This window comes from Euprymna scolopes, chromosome 23 (genome assembly GCF_053919585.1).
Source record: "Euprymna scolopes isolate OS-2025 chromosome 23, ASM5391958v1, whole genome shotgun sequence".
In the NCBI taxonomy this organism is placed as follows: Eukaryota; Metazoa; Mollusca; class Cephalopoda; order Sepiida; family Sepiolidae; genus Euprymna; species Euprymna scolopes.
The window spans coordinates 56594063-56611562 of record NC_136504.1 but is presented as its reverse complement, the minus strand read 5'-3'; the positions used below and the strand labels follow the sequence as shown (position 1 = coordinate 56611562).

Below are 17500 nucleotides of genomic sequence, written 5' to 3'. Positions count from 1 at the left end.
CATACAAACACACAAACACACATACATACATACACACACACTTTTTGGCTTTTATATATATAGATGGCTTGAATTAAAGTTTAAAACGCAAAAATCAAGAATCATGTCCAATTGTGCTCTCAGCAGAAACATTCATTTAGAACGAACCCCTGTCATATCAAAGCACCTTTTGACTCGTGTGGTAATAAAACTTTTCAAATGTACTTGTGATGTTAGTCTGTGTAAGGTGTGTACTTTGGTTAAATTCATCTGTTCCTTCTTCATCGGATTAATTCGATTATCGATTATCGACACCCATCGAAGACATTCCGAAACAAAACCTATCTAAAAACACTGCCAAACACATAAAGTACCTTAGTATGAAATTTCATAAAAATTGGTCCAGCCGTTTTCGAGTCCATAGGAACGAACACATACACACACACACACACACACACAAAGTTCATTTTACATAACCGCAGAGATAATATAATATTATTTTACATCTCTAAAATAATAATAATAAAAAAGCCGAGCGAGTTTCATGAACAATGCAGTAAGTTGCAGTTTGTGTTTCTAATAATGTCTAAAAATAAATACGTAGCTGGAATCCCAGCATTGTTCGGTTGTATAATACGCTTTAACATGATATTTTAATTTATGAAAATTGCGTATGTATTATTACAGAATGAATCCTCTATTCAATATTATATATTACAAGGAATACTTTGCCCAATGGACTAATTCGCAAAAAAAAAAAAAAAAAAATTAATTAAAATAATGATAATATCGTTCATTAAATTCCATCTGTATTGTTTACAATATCGCGTCAGCTGATATTGGGTCTTGATCTTAAAGTCTTTGTTCTCTTATAGATAAAAAAGAATAATTTTTACAGGGGAATATCTTACGTTACACCGGCCAAGGTGACACAAGTGCAACGTTAAATATTCCCATGTAAAAAATCTTTTTTGTGTATTAAGAAGAAAGACTATTTTTAAGATAGATTTTTTTTTTGGGGGGGGGGGTTGTATTACTGTACACAGAGATTCGAAAAAGTTGTCAAAAAACAAATATATAACAAATAAATGTTATCAAAGGCAATATAAGTTACTTTTTTACCAAACTGGATATATTTTTTGTGTTTTTATTAAATGTAACATGTTTATTCAGCTCGAAAAGCATACAGTGTTTACCGATGTATTGGAAAATTCAAAATGGCGCCCGACTCTCTCTTTAACACAGTAAGTTCGGTAAAAGGTGTTATAAATAATAAACTAGACAAAATACTGTTAGAAACTCGGTCAATATATGTTACTGTGAAATAGGTTGACATATATTCGGTGTTTTTTAATAGTATTTTGTCTAGTTTATTATTTATAACACCTTTTCCCAAACTTACCGTGTTAAAGGGAGAGTCGGGCGCCATTTTGAATTATCCAATACATCGATAAACACTGCATGTTTTTCGAGCTGAATAAACATGTTACATTGAATAAAAACACAAAAAATATATCCAGTTTGGTAGAAAAGTAACTTATTTTGCCTTTGATAACATGTATTTGTTATATATTTGTTTTTTTTTACAACTTTTTCGAATCTATGTGTACAGCAATACAAACACTTTTTTTTACAATTTTTGATACTTACCGAATTAATTTCTGTCGAAAATATATCTAAGAACACTGCCAGAAATATAAATTACCTTCCTGTGAAACTTGCAAAAGATAGGCTCAGCCGTTTCGGAACCTATCAGGAAGGAACTCACACACACACACACACACACACACAAAGTGACTTTATATAATAGTAGATATTGTAGTGTATCTGTTTTTATCAGCATATCTATCTAACCTTCTTTCTGTCTGGGCATGAAGTAAAGAAAAAAATCATATACTAAGATCAAACACTTTGATACTCTAAAAATGAGTTGTGGTGATCAAAAGCTGGTGTTAATTTTGTACTATTATATGTTTAAATAAAATGTAAGTAAGTACGTTATAATATTGTCAATAAAACATTACAGCAACAATAAAAGAAAATTGACAAACCAAAAATAAATAAAATACGGTTATTCAAGGCGTGGTATTAATTTTGTACTAAGTACTTTTCAAAAATAATTGTAGTTAAATACGTTATTACATTGCCAATAACACGGTACAGCCATAACAAATGAAAATTGGCTAGCCAAAAACAAATAAAGTATGATGATGAGCACTGGTATTGATTTTTGTACAAAATATTTTTTTAATAATTTATTTTTAAGTGCGTTAGTATATTGTCAATAACACACTACAATAATAATAAATCAAAATTGGCTAGCCAGGAACAAATAAAATATGATGATCATAGATGTGTTAGCACTAAATATTAAAAAAAAAATAAATTGCCGCTAAGTACGTTATTATATTGTCAATAAAACAGTAGAACAATAATAAATCAAAATTGACTAGCCAGGAACAAATAAAATATGATTATCCAATACGTGGCGTAAAGTTTGTACTTGTGTGTATCACATCCATAACCGCAAAGTTGACATGTTTTATAGTATTTTATTTATAACTTAAATATTAATCTCAGTTCTTTATTGCTTTTACAGAGTGTGATATTACTGGTGATATGGTGCTCGCGCTTGACGAGTCCGGAAGCATTAACAGACAGAAGTTTGACAAGATTGTTGATGCTGCAATCTGCTTGGTCAAGGCGGCTGATATTGCAAACGGCAAAATGCGAATCGGTGTGATTACTTGGGCCAAAAAGGTGTTCGTCCATTACGATTTAGATGCCTTCCACAACAAAATAGACTTGCTGTTCGTGTTAGATCTGCTCCGCTACATGTACAAAGGAGGGCCTACAAACACACACTTGGCGTTGAAATATCTAAAAGATGAAGCCTTCACGCCGGCTCGTGGCGACAGGATGGGTTTCGCCAATTTTGCTGTAATTTTTACAGACGGAAAATCAACCAGGACAGGGGCAACAAAGTTTTACGCGGATAAACTTCACGAATCAGGAGTATCTATATACGCGATTGGTATTGGACCAAGAGTTAACAAACGCGAAATCTTCTACATTGCCAGCAAACCCAAGCGACACCATTTCTTTTTGACAACTTTTAAGAAACTTGATACCGTTATGCACGATCTAGAAAAACGCATATGCCACGGTAAGTTTGAAATTTATAAAAATATAAGCGAGGGTGTGTGTGTGTGTGTGTGTGTGTGTGTGTGTGTGTGTGTGTGTGTGTGGTAAGTTTGAGATTGATAAAAATATAAGCGAGGGGGTGTGTCTGTGTTCGTCCGTTCCTTCAGTCTTGACAGATTATGGGTACCCACTGTAAGGGTGCCTGCACGTGAAATCTATGTGGCAAGAGTTGGAATCGGGAATCAGAAAAATCGGAACTTTTAGGCGTATCGGAAAAAAATGTGCCTCTTTTCCGATGCAAAAAAAAAAAAACAACAAAAAAAAAAAACGATTCTTTTTAATTGTATTTTTTATTTGATTTTGTTTAAAACAAAATCTTCCACTGTTCGTAGTAATGATTAAATAATAAATATTTATTTATTTTAAATTAACGATAAAACTAACATCGAGAGATCATTCCTTGCAATTTTGTTTTTATGTTTGAGAAAACATCCGTCCATTAAACATGTGTTTTTATGTTCATCTGAAAAAATAAAATCTGTATAGATAAATATTTAGTGATTAATAGAGAATCGGAATTGGTAATCGTATTGGAATCGTCCCATCACTAATATATATATATATATATATATATATATATATATATATATATATATAGGCTTCCTTCAGTCTTGACAGACTATTTGAGCGGCAAGAGTTGCGCAGTCCCCCAACCATGCCTCTCCTGAGTCAACATTGTTGCATACCAGTCGTAAGTTGAGGTACACGACGACTGGAAACAATGTCAAGATGTGCGGAGAGCTCAAACAGCGCCTAGTATTCCCAAATGGTAACCCATCTGGTACTAGCCAGGCTCAACGTTGCTTAACGCCGGTGATCTGGCGAGAACCGGTGTGTCAACGTGATTATGCTGTATAGATGCGAGCGTGTGTATTATATATATATATATATATATATATATATATATATATATATATATATATATTTATTTATATATAGACATACATTTTATTTATTTTACATAAGAATTAATATGTCGCTACACATTCATGAGTATGTTTTGGTCAGTTTGTTACAAGTAACTAAAGACCTCTTCAGGCGATATGTTTATATAAAAGTTCAGCCAGTAACGAAAATTTTATAGGAGTTTACACGCAGAAAATTTATCAAGAAATCACATCACGTGACATTCAAAATGATAATAAAAAGATAATGGCATTTAATATGTGTGAAAAAGAAAGAAGGCGAAGAAGAAAGGAGGACATAAAAAGTGTATATTAACATAGAGAGAAGAAACAGAGAGGAAAAGAAAGGAAGGAAAAGAGAAGAAAAGCAAAAAGGAAAAAGAGAAAGAGTACAGATCATAATATCATTAATAAAACTACGCATTATAAATAATATAATAAAATCACTAATAATAAAATCATTGATAATTTTCTATAATATAAATCTCCCCTGTTTGTTTAAATGTATGTATGTATGTTTGTATGTCTGCCTGAAACTTTCGAAAGAGGCGACTGATTTTCATGAGATCGGTATCGTTTTTAATATCGACCCTTCGGACGACAAATATCGAAAATTGGCTAAAAACATTAATTCTATCACCCTTAATTGGGCACCTTTCTACAGGGATGGGTCGCTTTTTTCGCCGATATTTTCGAAAGTCATCGCCTCTTTTCGATTATCTTGCCTTAATTTAAACCTACACCCCTTCCGGTTTGGAGATGGGCGCAACAGCAAAGACATCACTTTTTTCACGTTATTTTCCTCCTTCGTAGTACGGGTTCGAGCCTGCCTGCCTATTACAACTTTTTTTTTTTTGCTCAACATACACTTCCAAAAACACGGGAAATGCCGGCACCCAGGCTAATCTATATATATAAAAGCGAAAATGTATGTATGTATGTATGTATGTATGTATGTATGTACGCTTTTCCTCGATGTCCACAAAAGGCTTCTTTCAGAGAAGCGCTTGCTCGTGTTCACAACTTCTTAAAACTTTTTATATCATCTATAAATTGTAATATCTCACAGTTATCCACGGAGCTCGCCTGTCTATTTAATTTTATTGACTTTCAAACGTTAATTATTCCACAGTTTCCGTATCGGCACGCGTTACATTCGGTTTTCGGTATAAAAAAAAAGCCAAACTCGACTCTAATCACAGGCCGAAAGCCAGTTGTCTCAAGAGAGCTAAGTAACGTTTGTTCAATGTCGACTTCGTCATATCAGACTGTAGCTTTCATTTCGTTCCTCCTAATAAACAGGGAGCGGGTTTTTAAAAACAAACAAACCGATTTATTCACCTCATTCAAAACTGTCCAGCACAAAATGCTAACTGCTGAATACCTATCGCCGTCACGTCAATCAAAAACGCGCACCTGTTTTTTTAAACACTTTACTATTTTCCAACTGCGCGTCGTGAAGGCTTCGTTTTTTTCACGGGCACCTGTATTTTTTTCACATTTTCGGGTTTTTTTCACATACCCCGAAAAACACCCGGGCAACGCCGGGTACCCCTCGCTATTCTATAATATAAATCTCAACTGTCTGTTTAAATATATGTATGTATGTCTGCCTAAAACTTTCGACAGAGGCAATGGATTTTTACGAGATCGATATCGTTTTGAAGCGCGACCCTTCCGGCGACAAATAGCGAAATATTAGCTAAAAACATTAATTCCTTCACCCTCAACTGGGCATTTTTCTACACGAAGCGGTTGCTTTTTTGCCGATATTTTGGAAAGTAATCCTCTCTTTTCGATTATCCAGCCTTAATTTAAACCTACGTTCCTTCCGGTTCGACGCTGGACGCAACAGCAACAGTTTTTTTTTTTTCACGTTATTTTCCTCCTTCGCGGTACGGGATCGAGCCTGCCTGCCTACTATCACTTTTTCTTTAATTTTATTTTCACTTTTTGCTCAACACATACCTCCAAACACCCGGGCAACGCCGGGCACCCAGACTAGTAAAAAATAAAATAAAAATAATAATCATCATAATAAAAAAAAATATTGAAATCACAATATATATATGTACACAAAACATCCGAGAAAAGAATGCTGAACGGCGATGAATATCACATTGATTTTGACTTTAACTGGATAAAATGTTGGCGGTGACGACGCAAGAATTATTTTATTTTCTTGTTTGCTCTACTATTTGGAATACTTTACTGGCTTTATTTATTTATTTATTTATTTATTTATTTATTGCGGACTATTATCCCCATCTCTTAGTTGTCGTTTCACGACGTTTCGGCCAACTATTCCTCTGACCTTCGTCAGGTGGTTGAGACGGCAACAACTATGGGCGGCAGTAAATGCTGAGGACGCAGTTAGGAGTTCCTTTTCCGTCGCGGCAACCACCTGACGAAGGCCAGAGGAATAGTTGGCTAAAACGTCATGAAACAACAACTAACAGATGAGGATAATAGTCCGCAATAAATAAATGAATAAATAAAACTCATCTCAATAAACATTCCAATTCATTAGAAATAGTATATACCATTCGGTAAGGATTCGATAATGAAAGATCCGATAATAAAAAAAACGTGGATTTATAAGATCAAAAAAATCCAACCTTGATCGCTCTTTGGGGCCCGTGGCGCAGTTGATAAAGGCGTTGAATCTCTACGATTCTAGGTGAGCATTGTCTGAAGATAGCGGTTTCAATCCTACCCAAAGCCAAACAGAGGCCTACTTGGGCAAAAACGTGGTGAGACAACAACAACTATGGAAGACAGTAATTGCTGAGGATGCAGTTAGGAGATTCGGCATTCCTATCTCGTCGCGGTAGCCACCTGACGAAGGCCAGAGGAATAGTTGGCCGAAACGTCGTGATACAACAAGTAAAAAATTAGGATAATAGTCCGCAATGAATAAATAATACTCATCTAAATAAACATTCCAATTAATTAAATAAGAGTTACTCATTTTGGTTGTTATTTTGGCAACGTTAAACCGATGTTAACTCTAAATTGTGCTGGGGATATCATTTTGAACTTTGGAATACGTGTTTGCTGTTGTTGATGTTTTGTCACAAAAAAATAAATATATCAGTGTAAAGAGTTTTAGTCCAATCGGGCAGTACGCAAATTAGCACAACTTATCACTATGACAATAGAATATTCTTATCATTGTTTGGATCCTTGAGTATATATCCGACACAGTCGGACACAGTTAATCAATCGAGAACCACACCACTCTATATACAAACATATAAGATAATAACTCATATATACTCGAGAGTCAAAATAATTAAAAAGATATTCTCTTGTCATAGCCCTATTTATTAAATAAGATCATATTCATAGACTTAAAAAAAAAAACTGGCGCTAAAATATATTCATGCCAATAACAATGTAAAGAAGAAACACAGAATATATTTTAGTCTAGTATCGATATGTCACGCGGATTACTATTTAGGCCCCACTTAGAAAGTCCTGCAAAGTAACTTTATAGGTAACACTGTATTACAACCTATAATTAATACTTTTTTCATATTACTATTATGATTTGAGAAACCCTGGTCCATATTCGAATAAGAAGGAGCAATTTTACTATTTGTGTTCGTTCTTCTCGTACGAAGCAGTAGAATGTTCGAATTATTTCAATGGCCTTCTTAAATCATAATGATGATATGTGACGCGAGCGTCCCAGGAGGCGGCCAGGCTCCCCACTTGGGGAAGGCCCAGACTCCCAAAGTAGTGGAGAAAGCCGGGCAGATAGGATTCTTTTATTCTTTAATTATCATCGGTGTGCCCGGGTGACAGTGAAAACCCTGCTGAGAGAAAAGATTAGAATTGTCGATTTTCAATTTTTATGAAAATCGACAATGTCATTTTTTAGGTTTGTACTCAAAAACAGGTGATGACTCAGTGTTCTGGAGGGATGATGTTTATAATTTAAGTGCAGTGCGTTGACCCAGAGATCACGGGTGAACTTCACCTGGGGTGACTTTCTTGGGAGGGAACACTCCCGACTCACCTCTTCCCTGAATATATTAACGGAGTGCACAATCGAAAAACAGTCAGACAAAGGTCAGTTGATAGTTGAGCCTTTTCTTTTTAATTCAATTTTCACCCCAAACAAGGCACAGTGCCACTTTGAAGCAGGGGGCTACTATCGGGACTTAATTAGCAGGGGCATTATGAAGGGAGATAAGTAGAAAGATGTTTGTTCACATTACACTTGAACTTCTGCATATCAGTACAGTTGGGAAAGCAGCAACCCGGAAGGGAGTTCCAAAGACCTGCAGTTCTGGGGAAGAAACTATTGGAGTAAAAGGCTTTCTTGCACCTAGGGATCTCTACTATAAAGGGATGAGACTTAGTAGCTTGTCGGGTTTGTCGGGGGTTGTTACGTCGAGGAGGTACAAGTGTTTGCAGTTCGTCAGAGCGTTCACCATTAAAGTATTTGTAGAACAGGCAGAGGGCTGCAACATCTCGTCGATGTAATGAAGCCTAGATGACAGTTCAGGACCTATCAGGTTGGCGACTCTCTTTTGAACCCTGTTCAGGAGCGACAGATGCAGCAGATGCACCAGCCCAGATGTGACAACAAACAGTACTCCATAGATGGGGGGCAAATGGTGGCCTTATAGAGGTACAGGATACTGTCAGGCGTAAGTAGTTTTCTAGCACAGTAGAGGGAGCCAACCTTCCTTGCAGCAGCCTTGGCAATGCTCTCAATGTATCTATTCCAGTTCATATTCCCTGTAAACGTTAGGCCGAGGAGTTTAAAAGAAGTACTTTCAGGCAATGTATTCTTGGCCATTGTCTTGCAAGTTTGAGGCCGAACAACGTGTAAAGAATCGCCACATCCCTCTCTGCTCGCGCCGACCTCACCGCTATATCGAAGAGAGAAGTGATATCTACTTATCGACTCAGTGGAGTCGGATATTATTGAACATTGTTCTGTAAGATATATATTTGTACATCATTTTTTTCGTGAATTTAATCAATAGACTAGAAGAACTGCGTTGTTTTCCTATTTTTTGTGTATGGAATTTATTGTCATCTAGCATATGACAAACTGGCGAGGCGACAGCATATCAGCCCTGATACGAGAAGCACCGACGAGCACCCGGCCGCGAATTGAAGACCAAATCGATTAACGGGGTTCTGCCACAGGAAGAAGTTACATTTAGTCGCTGTCGACAAAGATAGTGACTTGGACGTTCATAGGGTCACAGATAACATACAACAAGCCATTTTATCTGTGTCTAATGAGATCACCATATGAATCAGATGATTCTAATGTTGACAGTAGTTTCTCTAATATTTTTAGAGTCAGAATTATTTCTAGAAAGACATCATGTACTTACGAAAGGGACCGTATCAAGGTTGCCAACATCCTAAATGAACGTGATTTTGTGAAACGGACTGGATTCGAACTTGAAACGTACCGGTCGTTAGTTCGTGTCGTTGACCACTGATTCATCGACACCTATGAGATGACATATAAATTTTATTAATTTATTAATAACATAACAATTTTTTATTAGTTGATCAAGGAACTGTGGAAATTTCAAAGCTCATCCATAGCACAGAGCGTGAAGCATATACAAGCCTTTCAGTGGTCTAATATAACTACACGTAAATCTTTTTTTGAGTTACATATTTTTTATTTCGGAAAAAATTCAGCAAAACAAAAACTTAGGTACAAGGCCACTCAAAAATAGAGGTGGGGTGGAGGTCTGTCGTCATCCTCATCACTGTGCCTTTCGTTGGTCTGTGCTTGTCCTAGCTAGAATCTCAGTCATCAAAACACTGCGAACACAACAGGCGTCGTCCTACTTAAGATTCCCAAATAAAATAGAGCTTTTTTTTTTTTTTAAATAAAATATGTGTATGTATTATATGTAGAAATAAAAACTTATTTAAAATGTCGTTTATTAGTCCCTCGACAAAAGGAGGGTGGAGCGGTAAATTCACCCTTGTCTGTTTGTCCGTTCATCTGTCCGCACTTATTTCAATAACTACGCCTTAGAACTTTTTTAAATTTTGCAGACATTAAACCTGATATGAGTAAAAAAGTAACAGAACGGATTTTCCGGAAAATTTCCGCTTGATCCCCTAGGGGTGCCTTTTGGGTTAAAATAGCTAAAATTGACACTTTTGTGCTTATTAAAAATTTTTTATAAAACTTTCTGAAAATTTGTAACTAACTGATTTCTATAATTTTCTTTGTCTATACTTCGCGATAACTCTTAGGTGTGCTCCGGGGGATCTTCTAGAGCTAATAAAAACACCCCATTTTGGGAACTATTTTACCATATTTCTCCAAACTTTTCTGTGCATGTCTATTTAGCAGTTTTGCATGGCGCTGAACTCAAATTTAAGTATGTTAAGGTCTTGGGGACTTATGGGACTAAGTGGGGGGGGCAATGATGGACAGTCATTTCTTATTTTGCATGGTGCAAAACTCAAATTTACGTACGTTAAGGCCTAAAACTGCACCATTTGTTAATTTTTACCAGGATTTGACGTCCCCTGTGGACTTTTGTACTAAATAGGAGGGACAAATGCTGAACTTAGTCATTTTCTTTATGCCTTGTTCACTGTGCACTCACGGGGGACCATGCATGCTTTATTATTATTTCACTGGCGTGGGGCGGGGGAAAAGTAAAAAAAAATGTTAGTAGGACCCTCCCAACCAATGGTAGACAGCCCATTGTTTTTTTTTCCGGCTTGATGGGAACCGAAAATAAGCAGATCAATCTCTGAATGGGGCTGAATTCTAGACAGGATAAATTGGGTGCGGGTGTTGGCGGTGTATGTGACGCTGCTCCAAGATAAGATCACTTATTAGGGTGGCCGGGGGGGGGGAAAGAAAAGTTGGGATGTTGGCATCTTTGATTGAGGGGGCATTCATTCGGCTAGCTAATAACTTAATCTAGACACTTATTCTGGGGTTTTTAGGCGCTTGAATATGATACTGTAGTATACTTTTGTTCGTATTAAAGCATTTATGGAATTCCTATTTGCTTGCCCCCTCAGGAGGGCAGAGTTAAATGTTTTTTAATGTGGAGACAATCTGTCTCTCCAATTATGGGCAGTTGCTTCGAACAAAAATTTAAAAATGTCTAGAAAGATGTTTCATTCATTGCCGAGGATAAAAAGAGGAAAGTGTAGTATCGGAATTGTTACTGCACTTCGCTCCTAGCCAAAACAAGAGTCAAAAGAAAACAAGAAATATTTATTAAATTGTTTTGTTAAGATAAGCAGTCAATCTTTGTGCAAGAATTTCGAAAACATCTTCCCGTCTACAAAGACGGAAACATCTTCCTGTCTACAAAGAATCTCACGAAATTCTTCAATCGCAGCTGGACATTCTTTTTCACTTTAAGGTTCAATATTTTTAACAGCTTTCTTCATGATTTGTTAATTTGTCCTTTTCTTAGACAAGTTTTATTTAGCACAAAAATTAAAAACTTTCAGGGCAGCTAGTGGTTATTTGTAAATACTTATAAAACCGTATTTGACCCTCAAGTTTACGTTGCTTTCTTTATAACGCTCAAACATAGAACGGTGGCATTGAACAGATGTTATGATATTTTTACTCGATGCATGTTGCTATTTTATTGTTTGCATGTCCCTGGTTATCCAAGAATGCAATTTTATAAATTATGGGGAAGAACAATTTTAGATAATTTATTCATTGCGGAATATTATCTTCATCTGTTTGGTTGTTATTGATTCACGATGTTTCGGCTAACTATTCTTCTATCAACTGCGACGGGATAGGAACTCCGAATCTTCTAACTGCATCCTCAGCAATTACTGCCTTCCATAGTTGTTGTCGCCTTGCCACGTTTTTGGCCAAGTTTAGGTAGAATTGAAACAGCTATCTTCAGACAATGCTCATCTGGAACCGTAGAGTTCAGCATCTTTATCTACTCCGCCACGGGCCCCTAATCCTATCCAAAGCCGGCTACAGGCTTACTTGGCCAAAAACGTGCTGAAACGATAACAACTGTGGAAGGCAGTAATTGCTGTGGATGCAGTTAGCAGATTTGGAGTTCCTATTCGGTCGCGGTTACCACCTGACGAAGGCCAGACGAATAGTTGTCTGAAACGTCGTGAAACGACAAGAAATAAAAAGATGAGTCAGCAATAAATAAATAAATAATACTCATCTCAATAATGAATTCCAATTAAAATAATATATAAATTTTAGGCAAGTTAAATAAATATCGCTGTCATATATTCATTTGCGAACCCATATTTTTGCTTGTCTGAGAATACAAAGCCTCCCGGTCGTCAGTGTAGATTTATAAAAAAAGATGTTTTTTTTTTTAATAGAGAAACAGTAAAAAAAAAAAAAAAAAATAACAAAAAACGACGGGCTTCTTGTGCACTGTATGGGCGAGTGAGATAAATAGACATATAGATAGAAGGTATATGGTAGTTGTATTAGAAATTATTGGTGTATTTTAAAGCCTTTTTATCCTATGCTGAGGAGTAGAGCCTTATTATTTTCTGGAAAATGACTAGGCTCTACACTCAGCATAACAACAGGATAAAAATCTATCAATCTAGCAGGCAGATTCAACTGTCAATTATTTCATTAGGCGTGCCTTGTAAATATGCTATACCTGGATTTGTATCTGATATATTTTCATGTTTCTGTCAATGTTTACGTTTTATTTTACAGACCTGAAACCATGGGGAAGATGTTGGAAGTGCAAACACAACTGCGACTGCGACCCAGGTAAATCCTAAAATACAATACTCATATATATATATATATATATATATATATATATATATATATATATATATATATATATATAATTATATATAATTTTAATTACAACTCATATATATATATATATATATATATATATATATATATATATATATAGGGAACTTTGTGTGTGAGTTTGTGTGTGTAAGTCAGAGAGAGTTCCCTGTGAATTCAGAAACGGCTGAACCGATTTTTTTTTTTTTAGTTTCACACGAAGGTACTCGATGTGCCATAGAGTATTCTTGATTCAGAATGAAGTATCGAAAATCGATAATCGAAAAAATCCGATCGATGATTTTGACCAAAGTTAACACTTCTATACGGCCTAACATCACAAGTGCATTTGAGAAGTTTTATCACCGCACAAAAAGAAAGGCCCAGCCTATAAAATTCCCTGCAGATCACTTAAAAAGACAGGGGTGCGTCCGAAATGAATGTTTCTTTTTAGAGCACAATTGAACCAGGATACTTGACTTTTGTAAGCTTAACTTTATTCAAGTGATTGTGTAAAAATAATTTCATAAAATCAACAGTTGTTTCTTTGATAAGACAGAGGCGCATTCGAAATATATGTCTCTGTTTAGAGCATAATTGAAGCTTGATACTTGATATTTTTGTATTTTAAATTTTAAGTTAAACTATTATTTACAGATAATGTTATAAAAACAACAATAAATTCTCTACAGTGGAATGTACACTACAATGTATTGTGGACTAGGTCATTGTGGGGAGGCATTTGAAGCTTTTTTCCGGTACACTGCGGTGGCGGTCACTTAAAAGAGCAGGCAATAAATCGATTTGATTAAAAAAGAATGGCCGATTTCACCTATTTCGATGACGATAAAAGTTTGGGATGGTGGAATAATTGTCGCTCCTCATTCGATCTCGGTTAACGTCAGGTCTTTCTGCTATTATATATATATATATATATATATATATATATATATATATATATATATATATATATATATATACATATATATATACATATATATATATATATATATATAGTAATTTATAAAATATATATGGCGATTAAGCTACACTGAATATTCCGCGTTTCGTCCACTCTAGGATTCTTCAGTGTAGCTTAATCGCCATATATATTTTATAAATTACTAACTAGCTCTACTTACGTATTGAGCACTTTTGAAAAAAATACTTAAAGTTTACGTATAAATTTATATTTTCGTATATTAATTTTATGTGAGTAAATGAAGTAGTTATATATATATATATATATATATATATATATATAATATATTTGTAGTCATCGACTTACAGTCCTGTTTCGTTGTATCACAACTCATCGGTGCTGCTAGACTAGCATCTCTCCCAAGCCAAGGATCAAACCTAGAACCGTCAGTGTAGATAATCAGGTTTAATACAGTAAATCACGAGGTTTATAGGCTATAGAGGGGTAAATGCAATTTAGCTAGAAAAATTGTTTTAGAGCCATATGAAGGCAAGTAATCATATCATAAAACAAAGGGTCACAATGTAGGAAATTACTGTTGTTTACGTCAAAGATAGTTATTGAAAGATATGTATTATAATTATAAGCCCATTTAAATAAATTTAAGTTGAGCTCTATACAATGAATAAGGAATTACTGAGGGGAGAAAGCACTAACCAGACCTCCACTGAATGCGTACAAAGAGGACTGGAACATTTGGGAAGCTTGTTTTCACCCAAATTTCAGTGAATGCCAATGGTCGGTGAAAGCGAGGAATTAATGGTGAACAGCTGTTGCGATAACGCAAATCCATTTGTGGATGTTACCAGGGAGTGGAGAGTACCGTAAATCTGAAGAGACTTATTGTCACTCGTTGTCAAGAAAACACCACAGTTTGTTGGTAGAGAGTAATCCGTAGTGATGACCTGGTTGAGAACTCCTAGAGTTGAAATAATAATAATAATAATAATAATAATAATAATAATAATAATAATAATACATAACAAGTAACAAGACGAAAGAAAGAAAGAAAGGAACTGATTGGGATGAAGGAATGTGTCGGGGAGAGCTTAGTAGTGTGCATCGCTACTTTGCTAACTGTCATGAAGTGCAACATTGACGAGCTAGATAACGAATCACTGGAAAATAAACCAAAGCGTAAGGGAAGAATCGAAACAGACAAGTTAACTGAGTTGGTAAGAATGAAACTACATAGTCAGTTTGAGCGAGATACTATAACGCCAGGACACGTTAATTTTTTCGTCTAAAGGTGACTCGCAAAGAGAGACAGAAACTTTTATATTTGCTGCTCAGGAACAGGCACTAAATAAAAATGCAATAGATAGAAATTCTTTGGAAAGGATTGTTCTGATAAGTTCAGTCTGTGTAGTGTAACTCTTGAAACAGTGTCACACATTGCTAGTGCGTGTTCTACACTTGATCAAGAAGGGTACAAACGTCGCCATGACAAAGTATGTGAAAATCTGCATTGGAGTTTGTGCCAAAAGTTTAGAATCCAAGTGACGGACAAATGGTTCCAACCTTACCCAGTAGCGGTAGTGGAAAATGAGGACGTTAATATTCTCTAAGATGTCATGATTTAGTGTGACCGACAGATACCTAACAGGAAACCAGATATTGCAACAAAGAAAAAAATCAATGAATGGCAAATCATTGATGTGACTTGATCAAACGACATCAACTTAACGAACTATCAGAAACTAAGGATGGAGAGGGCTAAGTTGTAGAATGAGAAAACTTCACTCCAATTTTCTAATTGCCAATTATCATAGGCGCACTTGGCTCAATTCTAGATAATATTGAGAAACAGTTGAACTCCTTGGGAATCAAGTACAAAATCACCATACTCCATAATTCAGTTCCGCTTGATACAGCAAACATCCTACGCCATATGCTTTCCATCTAATTGACTCTTTAACTATGTTGACTAGCTTTGGTGTAAAATCCTGCTCTTGAGTGAAAAAAAAAACGGTGTAAAACATCACAACACTGTGAAGTTAAAGAAAATAATAATAATAATAATAATAATAATAATAATAATAATAATAATAATAATTATTATTATTATTATTATTATTATTATTATTATTTATTTCCTACCCAAGAGCTTATACAAAGGCGTAAGTATGGGTTTGATAAAAATGTTTCTGTGGAACACCCAGATTATTAGTCTGTGTCGTCAACCACTTAGCCACCGTAACGTTCGCATAAAAGTAGAGACGACTCAAGTTTTAAGTTTTAGTTTAAACTAAAGAAATAAATAGTTATAACAGTATTATCTATAATAATTTTATCATTAATGCACAATAAAAATCAAAATGAAAATAACGAGGATAAAAGAGGTAGGCTTTATATATATATATATATATATATATATATATATATATATATCGATATAAATATAAATGTATATATATAAATATACATGTATATATATATATATATATATATAAGTTTGTGTTTGAAATATCGTTAATTTCAATGTATACCGTTTTCGTTTAACGGGTCTAGATTATTATTTTAAAAACCAGTCACCGTTAATTTTGAGTTAAGCTCAATGTATCTATTTAATAGGTGCAGAGCATATATAGTGTACAATTTTGTTGAAAATTCAAAGACTCACGTTTTTTTATAACCTTCGTTTATTTCCTGGATTTTTTTCCTATTACAGCTGTTTCGTTAGTGGGAAGGCAATTTTACGATTTATACAGTTTGAAATTATTTTTATTCCGAACCTGATTTTGTATGAACCTTTACTTCTGAAATTAACGTCAAATAACTTTATAAAATATGTCTAAATTAGTCTCTGTTTTATCGCAAAAAGAAATATTGAGCTTCTATTTTTTGCATGCTAAGAACTGAATTTAATTAACAACTAGAATTCTAATATATATATATATATATATATATATATATATATATATATAAATTAAGATTTAAGCTTAATGCGGTCTTAGAAGTAATTGCAATTCAAGGAAGCGTGTTTTATTTGTATTTAACGAACACTGATCAAATGCAATGCAAATCTGGAAATTTAAAAATGGGAGGCTATGTCAACGTTATTCCCTCCTTTAAACTAATCTAAATATTTAATAAAACGAATCAAAATAGTCATTAAAACCAATTAAAATATTTATTAAAACCAATTAAAATATTTCTTAAAACTAATCGGAATATTCATTAAAACTAATCAAAATATTCATTAAAACCAATTAAAACATTTATTAAGACCAATTAAAATATTCATTAAAACCAATTAAAGTATTAATTAAAGCCAATTAAAATATTTCTTAAAACCAATCGAAATATTCATTAAAACCAATCAAAATATTCATTAAAACCAATCAAAATATTCATTTAAACCAATTAAAATATTTCTTAAAACCAATCAAAATATTCATTAAAACTAATCAAAATATTAATTAAAACCAATGAAATATTTTTTAAATAATTGCAGAATATTTGTTATTTAGTGTCTAATATTTATGGTGTAATTTCACAAAAAATCAGGTCTCAGCATTTTTACGAATAACTTCTACCTATTTTTACTTCCTTTGCATAAAACAATATAAAACTTTATAAAGTTTAAATTACTACATCTTACACATAGCGGCTGTGTTACACAATTCATACGAAACGGTTACTTGG

At 34.3% G+C, this 17500-nt stretch overlaps 1 protein-coding gene across 1 annotated transcript in view; it reads left to right on the top strand.

The window, feature by feature from the left end:
- The window catches only part of LOC145245910 (matrilin-1-like), a 114052-nt gene that overhangs the window by 54402 nt on the left and 42150 nt on the right, over window positions 1–17500 (top strand). Inside the window, exons 6-7 of the mRNA XM_080107653.1 lie at window positions 2579–3145; window positions 12784–12840. Of these exons, the coding sequence (XP_079963779.1) occupies window positions 2579–3145; window positions 12784–12840 (624 nt within the window). The remainder of the gene's footprint in view (window positions 1–2578; window positions 3146–12783; window positions 12841–17500) is intronic.